Genomic DNA, 14,810 nt, shown 5'->3' on the forward strand with positions numbered 1-14,810 from the left:
CATAGCGGCCTTTCATTGTTTTCTTTTCTCTGTCGTTCACAGACGTACGAGCGCCAGTTCCGGTCTGTTCAAGGAGGCCTGTTGCAACTACTGGGAGATCCCTCTCCACCTAAACACCAGCCTCGCAACACTCTGGTCCCTGCTCCCACTCTCTCCCTTGTACAACCAACACAACACACCGCCACGCAACAATTCCAACACGCTTCCCAGCACCAAGTCAGTCCCGACTGGATCACGTTCAGAGCACCTTCTGTTTCTCCAGCCAATCCTGAGCCAACCGTAGAGCAGGCGGGAGCCAGTCGGAGCTGTTTAATGGATTCAAATGCACCTTTCTCAAGAACTGTGACTCACAGCCACTCACCTCAAAGATCAGTGACTCCAGACCTGCAGCTGCCAGTCGTTACAGATGCCAGTATTCTCAACTTGACCTCTCTCAGCAGGTGTGGCTCATTTCTTCCTTTTTTCACTTTATATTGGATCTCAGCACACACCAACATGAGAAATTTTTCGAATACTTAGAGGGTGTCTTCTTCAAGTCAAAGTGTCACAGAATAAATGACCTGTAAATACATCACAGCAAGTAGTCACTGCAAAACTAATCATGCAAATGCATATGTAATTGCTATTGATTGCAGTGTTGCTGCTTTTTGATCTTCTTTGACAGAAAGCTAGTTCGCTCGTCCTCAGTGTACGGGACATTGAGTTTTTTGATTGAATTTGCATTGAGCTGTGACACATAGAAACAAAAGGGACAAAGAATGCTTTATCCAGTGGTGTTTTGTTTATATGATTGCCAGGATTATTTTTTTGTAGTGCCTGAAATGTTCTTTCTACATCAGTATCTCATGCTTATGGTTGTTTGTATACTTTATCCAGGGGGAGAGGTTTACAGGAAGTTAATGAGCAGCTCTTTGGGAACATCAAGAGGAAGTATGGCAGGAAGGACTCCCAGAAGATGCTCTGTAATCCTGAGACGCAGTGGGGAAGACAGTCTGAAAAAGAAACAGAGAGCCCATCTAATTCAGAGGACAGGCAGAGGTACAGACAAGAAGATACGACTCAGCAGTTTTGTGAAGAAAGAGAGGAAAGGAGGAAGGATGAAAGAGAGCGAACACTTCCTGGCAGGAGAGGGGATGAAGCGGACAGAGAGATGCCGGTGCTGACAGAAGAAGGAAAAGGAAGAAAGAGGCGGAGAAGGCCTTCTTTTGATGAGTCCTTTTCTATTGAGGAGCAGTCTCGGCAGCGAAAGGACTCTGACACAACGGAGAAGCACCAGCATAAGCCTCCAGAACCCAAAGTCGCTCATAAGATGGAGACTCACAAAAATGATTCCAGGCTCTCAAGTCAGGTTGATGTCAGTGTAGAGGGGATAGAGAAAACCGAAAGACTGGATAAAGGTGATAAGAGAGAAAAGGGGGAAAGGGTAGACAGGACGGAAAGAGATGAAATAGTTAGGAATGGACCTGATCCAGAATCAACTTTGAGTATCAACAGAATGAAAAAGAACCCTGTGGGTCGGCCCAAGAGCAACACTGATGCACAAAAACACAGAGATCTTACCCCTAACGTGAGTAAAGCTAACATATCTACAAATCCCACACTTCCTAGCCCAAGCCCCAGCCCAAGCCCCAAGGGAAGTATGAGTCCAAGCCCTAAGCCCAGACCGAACTTAAGTCCCAGCCCCAGACCATGGACAGCCTTGAGTCCTAGTCCAAGTCACAGCACCATCTCCACAGTAAGTTCCAGATCAAGCAAGTGTAAGGACAGATGGTTGTACCTGAAAGCAAAAACCCACACAAGCATCACCTCGCCCCAGAGAGACATCTGCAGTAGTCCATCAATGGTAGCGGACCCACCATCTGCCTTTCCTATCACTCCTTCTAGCCCACTTTATACAAATACTGACAGCCTGACCGTCCACATGCCCATCAAAAGGAAAAGAGGACGCCCCAAGAAGCAACCCCTTCTAACTGTTGAGACCATCCACGAGAGCACTTCCACTTCACCCCCAAGCCCGCTTGCACAAGAAACCTCTGCAGGGCTAAACCGCAGGAGGAAGACACACTCGCCAAACACATTACTGCAAATGGCATCAACAGCTACCAGTGGCAACGGTCAGAAAGTGAAACGTGGCAAAAGCAATTCAAGGCCAGTGAACAAGGTGAAGCTTGGTAAAATGCAGAGCATCTTAAATGAGATCCTATCAAGCACCAGTAAGAACAACACGTCAAGGTCTCCATCTGCACCCGTTACCTCTGCTATGAGCGCGATGGCATCTACCATCGAGGCTCGTCTGGGAAAACAAATCAATGTCAGCAAGAGAGGAACCATCTACATTGGTAAAAAGAGAGGTCGGAAACCTCGAGCTGAAATGCAAGGCTCCAACCCTCCAAAGCCGATAAGGGATAAGCCCTCCATGTCTGTTTCAATGTCCAGTCTCTATGAGAGCTCCATTGTAGCAGCAAACACCTCCTCTCCCGGTTCCAGTACTCCATCAATGCGAGCCAGCCACTCTGATGCCACTATGCCTAGTCTGCAGCCCATCTCAGCCCTGCCCCCAAAACATCTTGGTAGGGGATTCCTCTCTGGGGGATGGAAACTATCACCTCCACGTCTTCTAGCTAATTCACCCTCCCAACTATCAGAAGGTGCATCAGTGAAGGAGGTCACCTTGTCTCCAATTAGCGAGTCCCACAGTGAAGAGACCATTCCCAGTGACAGCGGGATCGGGACTGACAACAACAGCACCTCAGATCAGACTGAGAAAGGCCCTGCCTCTCGGCGCAGGTACCGTTTTCTTTCTTATCACATACTACAGTATTAATTGGCCCTGTACCCTCGACACCGCCCATGAATGATACGGGAAAAGGCCGAAATGATACTGTGTCAAAGCCCAGGGCAGTGATACTGATAAAATATAGACTTTAACCATGTCCAGTATCAGCTCCCGTAGCTGTCCATCCAGAGCGCGCTGCTCTGGTATCGTGCCCGTGAAACAACCAATCAGAGAACAGCGCACGAGCGTGAACACACACTATAAATATTCCTAGTCTTTCTCCAGTCACCAAAAAAACCCAAACTTGATTAATGGAACTTTAATTGTCAGACATTGATTACATAAGACTGTTGATAAAATATTATTGTTGAAATATTTTTGCAATTATTGTGTTTACACTGTTTAGATATAATACATGTAATAAACTGAACGTTTTCTGGAGACAAAATGGTCTTTTGATTAAATAGTATGTGATAATAAGCTCATGATTAAATAGTATGTGATAATAAGATCATCACATGGTTTGTCTGGTATACAAATGTCTGGTATAACCATGTCATAACCTATAATTACATCACTTGGTGAAGTCAGTGATTTCACAGTGTGAAAATGTTGTGTTGTATTATTCCAGGTATTCATTTGATCTGTGTGGATTTGAGGCTGTGGAGGCTGCTGCTCTCGAAGCATCCGCCAAAGGCAACAGAGCTCGAAGTGAACGACAAGTAGCTGCTGTGGACAACTTCCTTACCCAGCAGGAGAAGAAGCAAAAACATAATCGTCGTAAGAGGAAGTGTCTTCAGAGTCGGGACCATCTTCAATTTCTTTCTGAGTTAGAGGAGGTTGGTTCTCATCGTACATTCGTCTTGCAATATCTGCAATGTGAACGCTAACTCTTTCTTAACCATGTCCAATTTTAAACTCCGCACTTCCAGGTTGTGTCAAAGCTTCAGCAGCTACGAGTGTCTCACAGAAGACCCTACACCTGTTACCCACAGCATCCCTATCCATCTATTTTCCGCCTCAACTTCCACCATTATTACCCAGTCACCTATGACACCTACCCCTGCAACTCCAGTCCGTATATCCGCAGGAATGCTGATCTAAAGGCCAAGAGAAGACGGGGTCGTCCAGCTAAAGCCAGTGAGCCAATCACCTCGAAGCTACCTTTTGTTCAAGGATTTGGCTATCCGCTGGCGGGGGGAAATTACTATGCAGCACCGTATGCCATGCCTTACACGCCCCATCTCAGTCTGGGCTACTTCCCCACTGCACCCCCGTTCTACCTGCCTCACCACTCCCTTGGACATGTTCCCCCATCACCCTTTATGAGACCTGCTGTCCCCCCTCCCAAGGCTTTCCACTCCAGTGGACACACAAAGCTCCAGGCAGGGGTCAAGCATCACAGCGCCAGTGGTCAACTTCAGGAACCTTCTGTGAGAGGAGATGTTTTAGGATCACTAGGGAACGGCGGTTCAGGTGGTCTCGGAGGTGTTCGCCTCCATAAGAGGAAGCACAAGCACAAACATAAGCACAAAGACGAACCCTTGCTCTCTCCACGAGACCGTCAGGAGTTGGGTGGCCTCTTCAGTGGGGCAAAGGCCAGTTCACATCACAACAATCTGAGTGACTCATCCAGGCAGGGCCCTGCAAAGCATCCGGAGAAGCAGAGGGCCAATGGCAAAGGGCCAAGCCTGGGATCCACTTTGGGGATGTTTGATTCGGAAAATCTATCCTCACACTCTCTGTCTGACAACCACTTTCATTCTCGTCAGACCGGACAGCCTACTAACACCTTCATGAGTAGCTACAGTAGTCAATCACAGCAACCCGAATCCGCATCCTTCCTCTTCTTGGGGTCACAGGAGGATGAATGTGGTTCGAGGAACAGGAAGATGAGACCCACTGTGTTTGGAGATCAAGGCCTAATGCCTTTGCAGACTGCCAGGCAGGAGTCAGGACAGATGAATGAGTGCTCCAGCCCTCCTCTCTCTGGTAAGAAACACATTAATACTTCATACTGTGTCCTCGCATTGGTGATACTACACAAATGAAATGGGTCTTCCTTTTGTGCTATATTGGGTTTTTTTACTTGTTTTGCTGTACACCACAATGACTATGTATGCCACTGATTTAATGGGTGAGTGCACATCAGTCAGTGCAATATTAGAGAGGTTGTCACTGGTGGGGATTCCTTCAGTGATTGTTCGATATCCAGCGTCAAAGGAACACATAACTGGTGGACAGTTGTTAAAAACCTAATTTTGAAAGTGAAGTAAAGTGAAGATGTTTTATCTAGTTAATTGATGTCTAATGCATTATTTTATTCTTTAGTGGTATATAATAAAGCAATTCCCTAATGAGGCATCAATTTCATTACATTTTTATTTAGCCTTGACAGGGTTCCAAAGTTTTAATTTAACATGCAAGCATCGAATATACACCAATAGCATGACTTAAAAGCATATAAAAATACGGAGTAGTCCACAAATACCAAACTAATATGCATTTTTTTGTACATTCTGAATTCTGATGCGTTTGAGCACATCTGGCTTGGGATCAAGAGAACGTAATGCATGGATGGAGACAACTATAATTCACCAATCTCTCCTCCCCCGTCCCTTCCTCCGCTCCTGCCAATGCCTTTGCCAGAGATATATTATTCACACAGTGTGATTTATTTTCTACAGACACGCCGTAAAAGGCCCTTGCCTGTGTTAAAAGAGCTGGCTCGCAGCCAGCAGTTTAATGACTGGGGCCTAGTCCAGTGGCGGGGAGGAGAAGCTAGGGGCTTCGTCAGAATACACCCCCTCCCCACTGCTCCCAAGGGATCCAGGACGGATGAGTCATATACACACAACCCAAACCTTGCACGTCCCCTTGTTCCTTTTCCAATCCACTTTCCTTTTACAGTCCTTTTACCGATTTCTTCCTTATTTTCTTCCAGTGGTTGGGAATCCACACATCCATATGCAGACGTCTCCTTCCACCTCTTCCTCCCCCACTCTTTCCGATTTCCCTCTTTTTTTTTTCCAGGTCTCCCCTCCCCCTTGTTCCCCCATTACCCTCTCCTTTCCCTATTCCCTCTGCCCCTCCTCTAGCATGACTTACTGCTTCACTTCACAGCTTTAGTCCAATTAAAATACAAGCACGTGTGCACGTACCTACATGGAGACACACATGGCAAAAAAAAACTAAAATTGTACACATATGTAGTTTTAATTTTGGACATGTGGAACTGTGAACTGATTATGTGATGCACTCATTTGTAATCTGATGCATGTTCAAATGAAATAAAACCATTACCATTAGCATTAATTTTAATAATATATATTTTTTCAATATATCGTGCTTTAATAGTATTTTTATCAGGTCTCTCTGAATTAATGAGAACAATTTTCTTTGAATCCCATGCTTACGCATATTCACAATGCCAAGAAAGATCGTCAAAGATGAAACCATTAGCGTGTATGCAGTGGGAGCTTCCAAGTCCTCAGTGCTGTATGGACCCTCGTACCGCTGAAGGTCACACGTTTTATGTTCCGTGTATGCAGCTCATAAATTTCATCTACTTTGTGTGTGTGTGTGAGAGAGAGAGAGAGAGAGAGAGAGAGAGCTTAGTTGAGCTGATAACGTGCACAGCTCATAAACTCTTGATACTTATTGCTTTCTGCATTAGACTAATTTCATTGTCTGCCCTGAATTCTTGAACGACAATAGAATGTGATGTTCTTCTGAGTTGTAAATGGAGGGTGGTCAGGCTTTACTTGATCTCTCCTCCTTCATAGTTCATTAGCAAATCCATCCAAATGGAGACCAGTCTCTTTATTTGCCCCTATAAGTTCTTTTTAGTGCCTTAAAATTGGAGAAAAGGCTACTACAGAATCACATGGTGTATTTAACTGTATGTGGAAGTTAGATGGAGTTTGGTGTCTTGGTTGAGATGTCTAAAACTAAAGTTGAGCAGACGTATTAATAGGCTGCTTTAATTGCCTGTTTCACATAAATTATTTAAAAAGTAAGATACAAAAGGAAAAAACACCAACTTTTATAGAGGGTTGAGAAATGGGCCAAGAAAGAATCCTTTAGATGTTGGTGAGGATAAGGATTAATAGAAATATAAATAAAATAATGAATAAAATAACAAAAATGTTCCCCCTTTGAATGACAGTGGTATCAATAGAGGTGTGGAATAAACGTCCCTTTCCAAGAGGTGGGCCTGGGTACGGCTGCTTGTTCATACGCTAACATATGCGATGGGACACAACTGGGATGCAATCTCCCTCGGCAGTCACTGATGATAACTGCCTCCTTACTTAACAGAAATGCAGTGGAACCTTGGTTAGTGTCATTATTAAAGAAAGTCCAGCTCGAACCGGAACTTACTCTAATCAGTCCCATAAGAAATAATGCAAAACCAATGAATCTGTTCCAGACACAAAACACTATTTAGAATAATTTATGAATACATTTTTACAGGGCCGCACAGTGGTTAGCATGTTGGTCGCACAGTCAGGAGATCGGGAAGACCTGAATTCGATTCTCCGCTTGGGCATGTCTGTGTTCTCCCCATGAATGCATGTTTTTTTTCGGGCACTCTGGTTTCCCCCCACATTCTCGAAACATGTTAGGTTAATTGGCAAGAGTGAATGGTTGTTTGTCTTTATGTGCCCTGCGATTGGCTGGCGACCAGTCAATAAGTGATCAATAAGACAAGCAGCAAACTTGTGGTGAACTGTGTTAGTTAGCAAAGAATTACTGTGTCAGCCACTGATGATGTCATAAACGAGCGACAGTGACAATGACTTCCAGTTCCGGTTACAGTTATTAGCATGCTAACAGGCTGCTATTTGGACATTTTCAATGTAAATTGAGCTGATCGGGATATACGGTAACCAAGATTCCCCTTTAAAAGAATGACTTGCAGTAATCAAAGGAAATTTTGCAGTTCAGTAGTGTTTTATCATAAAGTGATGGTACGCGTAAAACTGCTCAACTGTGCCAAGGCATAACTGCATTATTGCTATTAGGGCTTGCAAAAACAACACGTTAACAATGGCACAATAATGTTTTTAATTTACGTTTCAATTTGTAATTAACGCATTCATACGTTGTGAAGCCAGCCCCCTTGTTATGGTGACAGAGCACAATAACATCCCCACAGATTCTGACGCTTTTATAACTTTATTAGTAACAAACGGGCATATTTCACACATATTTGCCAATGTGATTAATCACGATTAATTCATTTGAAAACTATGATTAATTTGAGTAAATTTGACGATATATACTGCAGTGTTCTACACTGATCACTAGGTGTCAGTAATCTTCTCTACAGTCGTGTTCGGTGAGACACACAAACACCAGACTTGATTGCCACAACAACAGGCTTTTGTTGCAGGTTTACATTACGTCTCAAGGGGCACAATAATGCCAAATGAACATCCCTAATAAAAACAGGGGTTACTGTTGCTGCAGTAACGCACGCCAAGCTAAAACTCAACTTTGAACCCCAGACGTCACTTCCTGTTTGCCCGCCACTCAGCATGTCTTGTGTTTTGAAAGGCTTATTTACTCTTATTCTATGTTATTATGTTGATGATTTAATCGTAAATTTAATTGTAGGGGTGTTATTTTACGTCTAGAGGGCTCTAATGATGTTTAAAAGGGTATTTAGAAGGTCGTTTTCTTTGCTCTAACTACGAAAATATTCAATTATAAATGAGGAGTGCACTTATTACCGTCTGGTACCAATTAATGGTGATAAATGAGCAATTACTCTACCTTTATTTACACGTCCATAAATCTAGCATACCACACTTTATTTAAAGCAATATGTAGATGATTGTAAATGTGTGATACTGTGGCAAAAGAAAAACAGCACAATGAAGATGAGTAAAAGTTGAAAAAATAATAAGACCAGCATTCTGTCTGCACGCTGCTTGGAGACCCTAGTGGCTGATTGCGCTTTTCCTCCATGTTGGCTGTGGTTCATTCAATGCTGGAATCAATTCCCAGACGAAAAGGGAGGGTGGTGGGGTCTAAGCAATGGAAAACAAAAAAAGTGTCAAAGACAGAAAGATGTATCTGAAATCAAGAAGGAAATTGGAAATTGCAGCGTTAATTATATGTGTGTGTTTAGATGGCTTTTGGCAGCCATTGCTCCAGATGCACAGGGTTGTCATTGTGTGGAAACATATTAAATGGCTGAAGGAGACATTTCTGTGGGTTTCCTCCTCTCTGCTCTCTAGCACACAATTATAGGATAGGATCTGCTCTCCTGGCTCAGCTGGGCTTTGAAAGGCTTACATGAATATGTCAAAATTAGCAGGAAGCTCTTGAAGTGGGGAAAAAAAGATATTCCCTCCATGAGCAAAACTGGTATGGAGTCTTTTTTGGCCTCGCAGGGGATGTTCATTTTAATCGAAGCACTTGCAAAAGAATTCATTCACTTCATGCATTCACCTTTCTTGTTTTTATTTTCGCAGGTGCTACCAGTAAGCGTCGGTATAAACGTCGAGAGGTGGAACAGATCCAGAAGGAGGTGAGGAGGATGCATTCTTTGAACTTCGAGCATGTGCAGAAAATCCTCCGTGCCAAGCGCCTGCAGCGACAAGCCAAAACAGGAAACAATGTTATCAAAAGACGACCTGGACGGCCCCGGAAACAACCCCTGGATGATGAATCAGGGCCGACCAACCGGAGAGAGGATGGCCGCGGTTTGGACTCGTTGTCCACAAAGCGAGGTGACGGCAGGACTCAGGGGATGCCTGTTCTGGAGAGGTGTGACGAGCCACCAGGTAGACAGAGCCTCAGGCCCGCTTTGACCCCAGAGCTTCTGGAGTTCCCCAGCCATGATTCCATCTCGGCGACCATTGAGAAGGTGGTCCATAAAGCTCGGTCAGTGCCTCCGCCGGCCAAAGGGGGCAAACGGAGGGGTAGGGGCCACAGCAGGGACGACTTATGGGCCCCCTCCAATCAATAGACCTGCAGGAGAGAGCAACCGTGTAAATGAACAAGAGCTTTTAAAGGAGCCAGCAATGTTTCAACCTTACCATATCCAGTGCCCTTAATCCCAGGACCCCTTGGTGCACTTTGGTTTGGGAGGATAAGGGGGGGTCGGAACACTTTTGTTGCTATCCCTCTGTTTGGATTCCTTGGACCTACGTTTAATATGGCACTACCCAGTCCCACCATTTAATACTGATGCTATACAACTGTGTGGTACTTATGATAGCATAGGATATTATGTGATTCTTTATGTATCTGATACAGTCATGTGTATGGTACTTTATGATACTGTACCTGAATGTGGCGAGAGCCATATATTACCAGCAAGGGGAGGGAGGGAGGGCGAGGGAGGGCGAGGGAGGGGGGGTTATGGTTCATATAAAACTGTGCAGCTCAGCTTATTTTCTGCCTTTCTAAGGGAGCCTGTCAAAGAGAATACAGCAGTAATTAACCCACCCTCCCCTTCTACTTATCCTGGTGTTTGCGCTCATGTCGCTTCAGTGTTTGCTTATCTTCTTGGAAGTGATTTTTTGGTCCACCCCTGCAGCTCAATCCCATTTCCCTATTTTCCCCTTCACCTTCTCCCAATCTAGACGTCTACTTTCCTTCTTTTCATATCTGTCCTGGACGCTGACGTAAAGGCAATACGGTAGACAAGACTGTCCTAGACTGTAAATAGACACAACTTCCACTCATGCCTGCCTTGTACAAGAGGAAAGCAGCTCACAGACTAGAATTCAGTATATCCAATATAATTGTTGTACAATAGACAAATGAACGTTGCATATTGTTTTTATAACCAAAAACAGACATGGGCGCGACTCAAGACACGTTTGTTTTCAGATAGAAAGAACCACATATATTCAGTCATACACTCATTATTGTGTTTATATCTTTGGGGAAGGGAGGGGGTATTGTATACAGTGGGGGTATCAGGTGTGTTCTTTTTGTTGGTAAACCTTAAAAGTGGGTTTAATGCACTATGAAAAACCATACACTTGCATCAATCAAATGCAGCACTTAAATGCTTGTTCCCGCCTTATGTTGTTTGGCCTTGGATGGTGTGGATTTCCATTCCAGAGAGCATGCATTACTTTTAATCAATTTGTATATGCAGGCTGCGCAGCCAAAAGCGTCAAACCGAAGCTCGGCTATGAATTGAATGGAGAGGGCTCACATGAAGTGGTATGAAAATCTAACCCCGCTCTTTGTAATTGCATTTGAAAACTATTTTTGGGACAGAGAATCAAAAATTCAGTATTTTATAACCAAAGTTTCAGTATTAATTATGAGGACGTGTTATTTAAAAGAATTGAAATCAGCGTCTTCATCGTGTTGGCACCAATGTAAATCACCCCCTTTGTGCACTCTAGAATGTAGCCAGGATTGTTTTAATGTATACGTGTAACAGGTTCTTTTATCAAATGCTTCACTAGTGTATATTCCATATATAAAGAAAGATTCATTGTTCTACTTCAGGAGATTCTGTGTCATTTTGGTCAGGCTGGGATTCTCAGTCGCAGCAGCTCAACTTGTGCCTTATGATTTCTGTTTTCCTCTTATGGTCAATGACGTTTGACATGAGAACTAACAAGCAGCATTTAACATTCACCATTACTCTTACCATGCATATGAAGCATGTGTTATGATCCTCTGGACCCAAATTACCGTAGCATAAAGATCGAACTGGCCCACGTCCTATGTTGTTTGGCTTTTTAGCATCTTTAAGCACCACTCTATTGGATGAGATGTTAGCCGTCAGCAAGCCCACACTAATTCATGAAAACTGCTTTCTGTTATAATGACTTTAATGATCTGTAATAGTAACATTGACCTAATTCATAAACTCACTTGAAGTATATCATAGTTGTAAAGTAGAAGCCAAATTGTGTTATTTGCGACTTATAAACAGCTCTATACTCAGCAAAGGAGGTTGTCATGCTTCAATGGTATTTCTAAACAAATGAGGAGACATGTGGTCTTGCGTATTATAAAAAAACAAAATGGCATGTCTGTCGGAATTTTCTGAACACCATGCCAGTGTTGAGTAAAACAGAATAATATTGTCCAGGAGTTGCGCCATTCAGTCGTTCTGCTCATATCTCCTAAAATACGGGATGGTGTTATAAAACCACAGTATTGAAGTTCATCTGAAGACTGCTCCGACCCCAAAATACAGTACAGTTGAGGATACCACCTCAGACATCGATTTTAATGTAGCTCAAGAGTAATAATAACATGCCTTATCACAGCGCTATAGGAAAGAACCCCACGGTAGTCCACCAAAAATAGCAATCCCTGCTGACTTGCAACTATTTTGCCTGCAGCCAGTTGGGGCAGTGCAGTAGCATGAAGATGCTTGTTTGTTTGGGTAGCTCTCAGAGGAAATATCCCTCCTAAAATACACTCGTCCTAGCCCTCATGTGCTTAACCTTGCTTTGCGAGAAGCCTCACAAGGGTATGCAGTCCATTGTGGCAAAGACGAGGTCAAGAGAGCGGTGAGTGTGATTTGGATTGCATGCAGCTGACTCCTCCTCGCTGTGGTCAGGCAGGCTGCAGCGTGTTGATTGTAGAGCTGAACATCCCAGATGTTGTCTGTCCTATCTGTTCTCTGCTACCAGCCAATGCTCCGGTGCCTTCTATCACTGACAAGTATTGTCCTCATCCAGAGCTTTCACTCTCCACTTGGACTGATCATGGGTTTGGTTTGTGAAGACGGTTCCAGGTTGTTGTATTGTGTTCGTACCACGAACGAACCCGGACCAGTGGCTGTGATCTTTGGAGTGGAAATTTGGGTCTCATTAATGTAGTCATCCTCGAAAGTATAAGTCCCGTTTCTCCGCCATTCATGATAATAATGTGCAGACGAATCATTGAAACCAATAAATGTACTTCTTTAGAGCACAAAGTGAGGGCCTATTTTAGTTTGTATACATAGTCAATTTCAATTTTTTTCTAGAGTGGCTTTCCTTTTCTTTGCATGCTCAACTTGATTGTTTGCATAAGTATTTTAGAAAAGCTGAAAGTTGAATTTGGAGCAACACTTGTACATTGTTTGATATTTTCTTTTTGTAATGATTTTTTAAATTCATAAAGCATTTTTGTACATTGTATGAATATTAAAAACTGCAAATATTTGACATATAGAGTAAATACTAGATGCACATGCATATGCATATATTCTTCACCGTATGTATGTGTAAGTGTACACATATATTTTGTATTTGCATTTGCTAGCATACAGATATATGTCTGAAGCACATATATACATGCAATATATATGTATATCCATGTCTGTCGGCATGCTTTTGGTCATGTTTATCTTTCATGATCTTGTAGGTATTTTTTGTTTTTGTTTTGTTTAACTTCTTTTTCCTGAGAAAAGCTCATTCTTTTGCTATCCTTCTGTTGGCTGGCTGCGTTGAGCACTTATTACGAAGAACTACAGTTGAAGTTGTTCATGTTATCCATTGTGTGAAATAATAAATGACTTTATTGACAGCTTATGAGGCTGTTGTGATGTCTTTTTTAAGACGGCGTGTATCTTTTGATGAGTTGAATGTCAGATGGTTGCAGTGAATGAGCTTTACTGCCCATGCTCATCAGATTATGCTGCAGTCTCTGCCACACACACTCACACACACACACATACCGACACACTCGTACTCTCATACTTGCGCAACAGCCAAGTCTCCATCTTTAAATCCTTGCAGCACTGTAGCCCATCACTGTTACTTCTAAGTGGGCCGGGCTGCAGGCTGCTTTCCTATTGGAGCCAGCGCAGTGGGAAGTGCGGCACTATTGGCTGCAGCCCACTAGTAAAATTCTTCTTGTTACCATGGTTGCAGGGTGAGCTGCCCAAATGTGTCTCCGTGTTTCCGTGGTGCTGATGGAACTGTTGGCATTGCTGGTGTTGTACAGAGAGAGAAGAAAAGTCCCCCGCCTGCTGCATCCAAATTGTCACCTCTCCCGGATCGTGCACCATTACAGGAACTGAGCAACAATACTCAAGACAAACACAATCTAATCTTTCTATGTCATTTAAGATGATTTTCACCTTGCACACTTGAGTCCTGCATAGAAACTGCATAGAAACATGCTACATCATCACCGTGGAAGGTTATTCTGAATCAAGGACCCAGAGTGGACACTTCATAATCCAGTAGAGGCAGTAAAAAGGAACCTTGACCAGGAGTCATGCAGCTTTTTCATTGCACATGCACTTGCAGCACTGTAGTCGATTTGTTGTTTTTGCAAAACTATCATTATTACTGTGGTCGAATACATGTGGTTTATTGTTACCTTGCACCACATTACCCTGTCACATACATAATTAAACTTGTGCATCACGCAGTGAAATGTACCTCAGAACAATTGACTGTGCACAACAAGTCATTCCTTTAAAACATAAGTAAAGCAATTGCACAGCATTGTAAAGATGCAGGAATCTGTTCTGTAAAACAAAAGTAGAATGAACCTGTAGTACTGTATATGAGAATCACCCACTTTGGTGCACTTGAATATTAATTCATCTAAAGACATTTGGACTTCCCAAAAGAGTGGAAGCTACAAAGAGAAGACCAGACCCACAATTTCATCACTTCATGTCAGTATACAGTGGTGCGAAAAAGTGTTTGGACCCTTCCTGATTTCTTTTTTTAATGTTTGTCACACTTAAATTTGTCAGGTCATTAAACAAATATAATTATTAGTCATTGACAACACAATGAACACAAAATACATTTTATTACTAAGGGAGAAAAACCTACATGGCCCTGTGTGAAAAAATTATTGCAAAGAACTGCAGGCCTCACTTGCCTCAGTTAAGGTCAATGTTTATGATGCCACCATAAGAAAGACACTGGGCAAAGACGGCCTACATGGCAGAGTTCCAAGATGAAAACCACTGAACAAAAAGAACATTAAGCCTAGTCTCAAATTTGCCAGAAAACATCTCCATGATCCCCAAGACATTTGGGAAAATACTTGACCTTTTTGGAAGGCGTGTGTCCCATTATATCTGCAA

The 14,810-nt window shown here is 43.1% G+C and overlaps 1 protein-coding gene across 1 annotated transcript in view; it reads left to right on the forward strand.

Annotated features, from left to right (window-relative positions):
* Positions 1-13,305, forward strand: part of setbp1 (SET binding protein 1) — a 40,325-nt gene extending 27,020 nt beyond the window's left edge. Inside the window, exons 3-7 of the mRNA XM_058070413.2 lie at positions 43-440; positions 877-2,787; positions 3,408-3,615; positions 3,709-4,768; positions 9,262-13,305. Of these exons, the coding sequence (XP_057926396.2) occupies positions 43-440; positions 877-2,787; positions 3,408-3,615; positions 3,709-4,768; positions 9,262-9,758 (4,074 nt within the window). The 3' untranslated portion in view covers positions 9,759-13,305. The remainder of the gene's footprint in view (positions 1-42; positions 441-876; positions 2,788-3,407; positions 3,616-3,708; positions 4,769-9,261) is intronic.
* The last annotated feature ends 1,505 nt before the right edge of the window (positions 13,306-14,810 follow it).

Source organism: Doryrhamphus excisus, linkage group LG3, assembly GCF_037039965.1.
Source record: "Doryrhamphus excisus strain RoL-2023G ecotype Guam linkage group LG3, RoL_Dexc_Guam_v1.1, whole genome shotgun sequence".
Classification (NCBI taxonomy): domain Eukaryota; kingdom Metazoa; phylum Chordata; class Actinopteri; order Syngnathiformes; family Syngnathidae; genus Doryrhamphus; species Doryrhamphus excisus.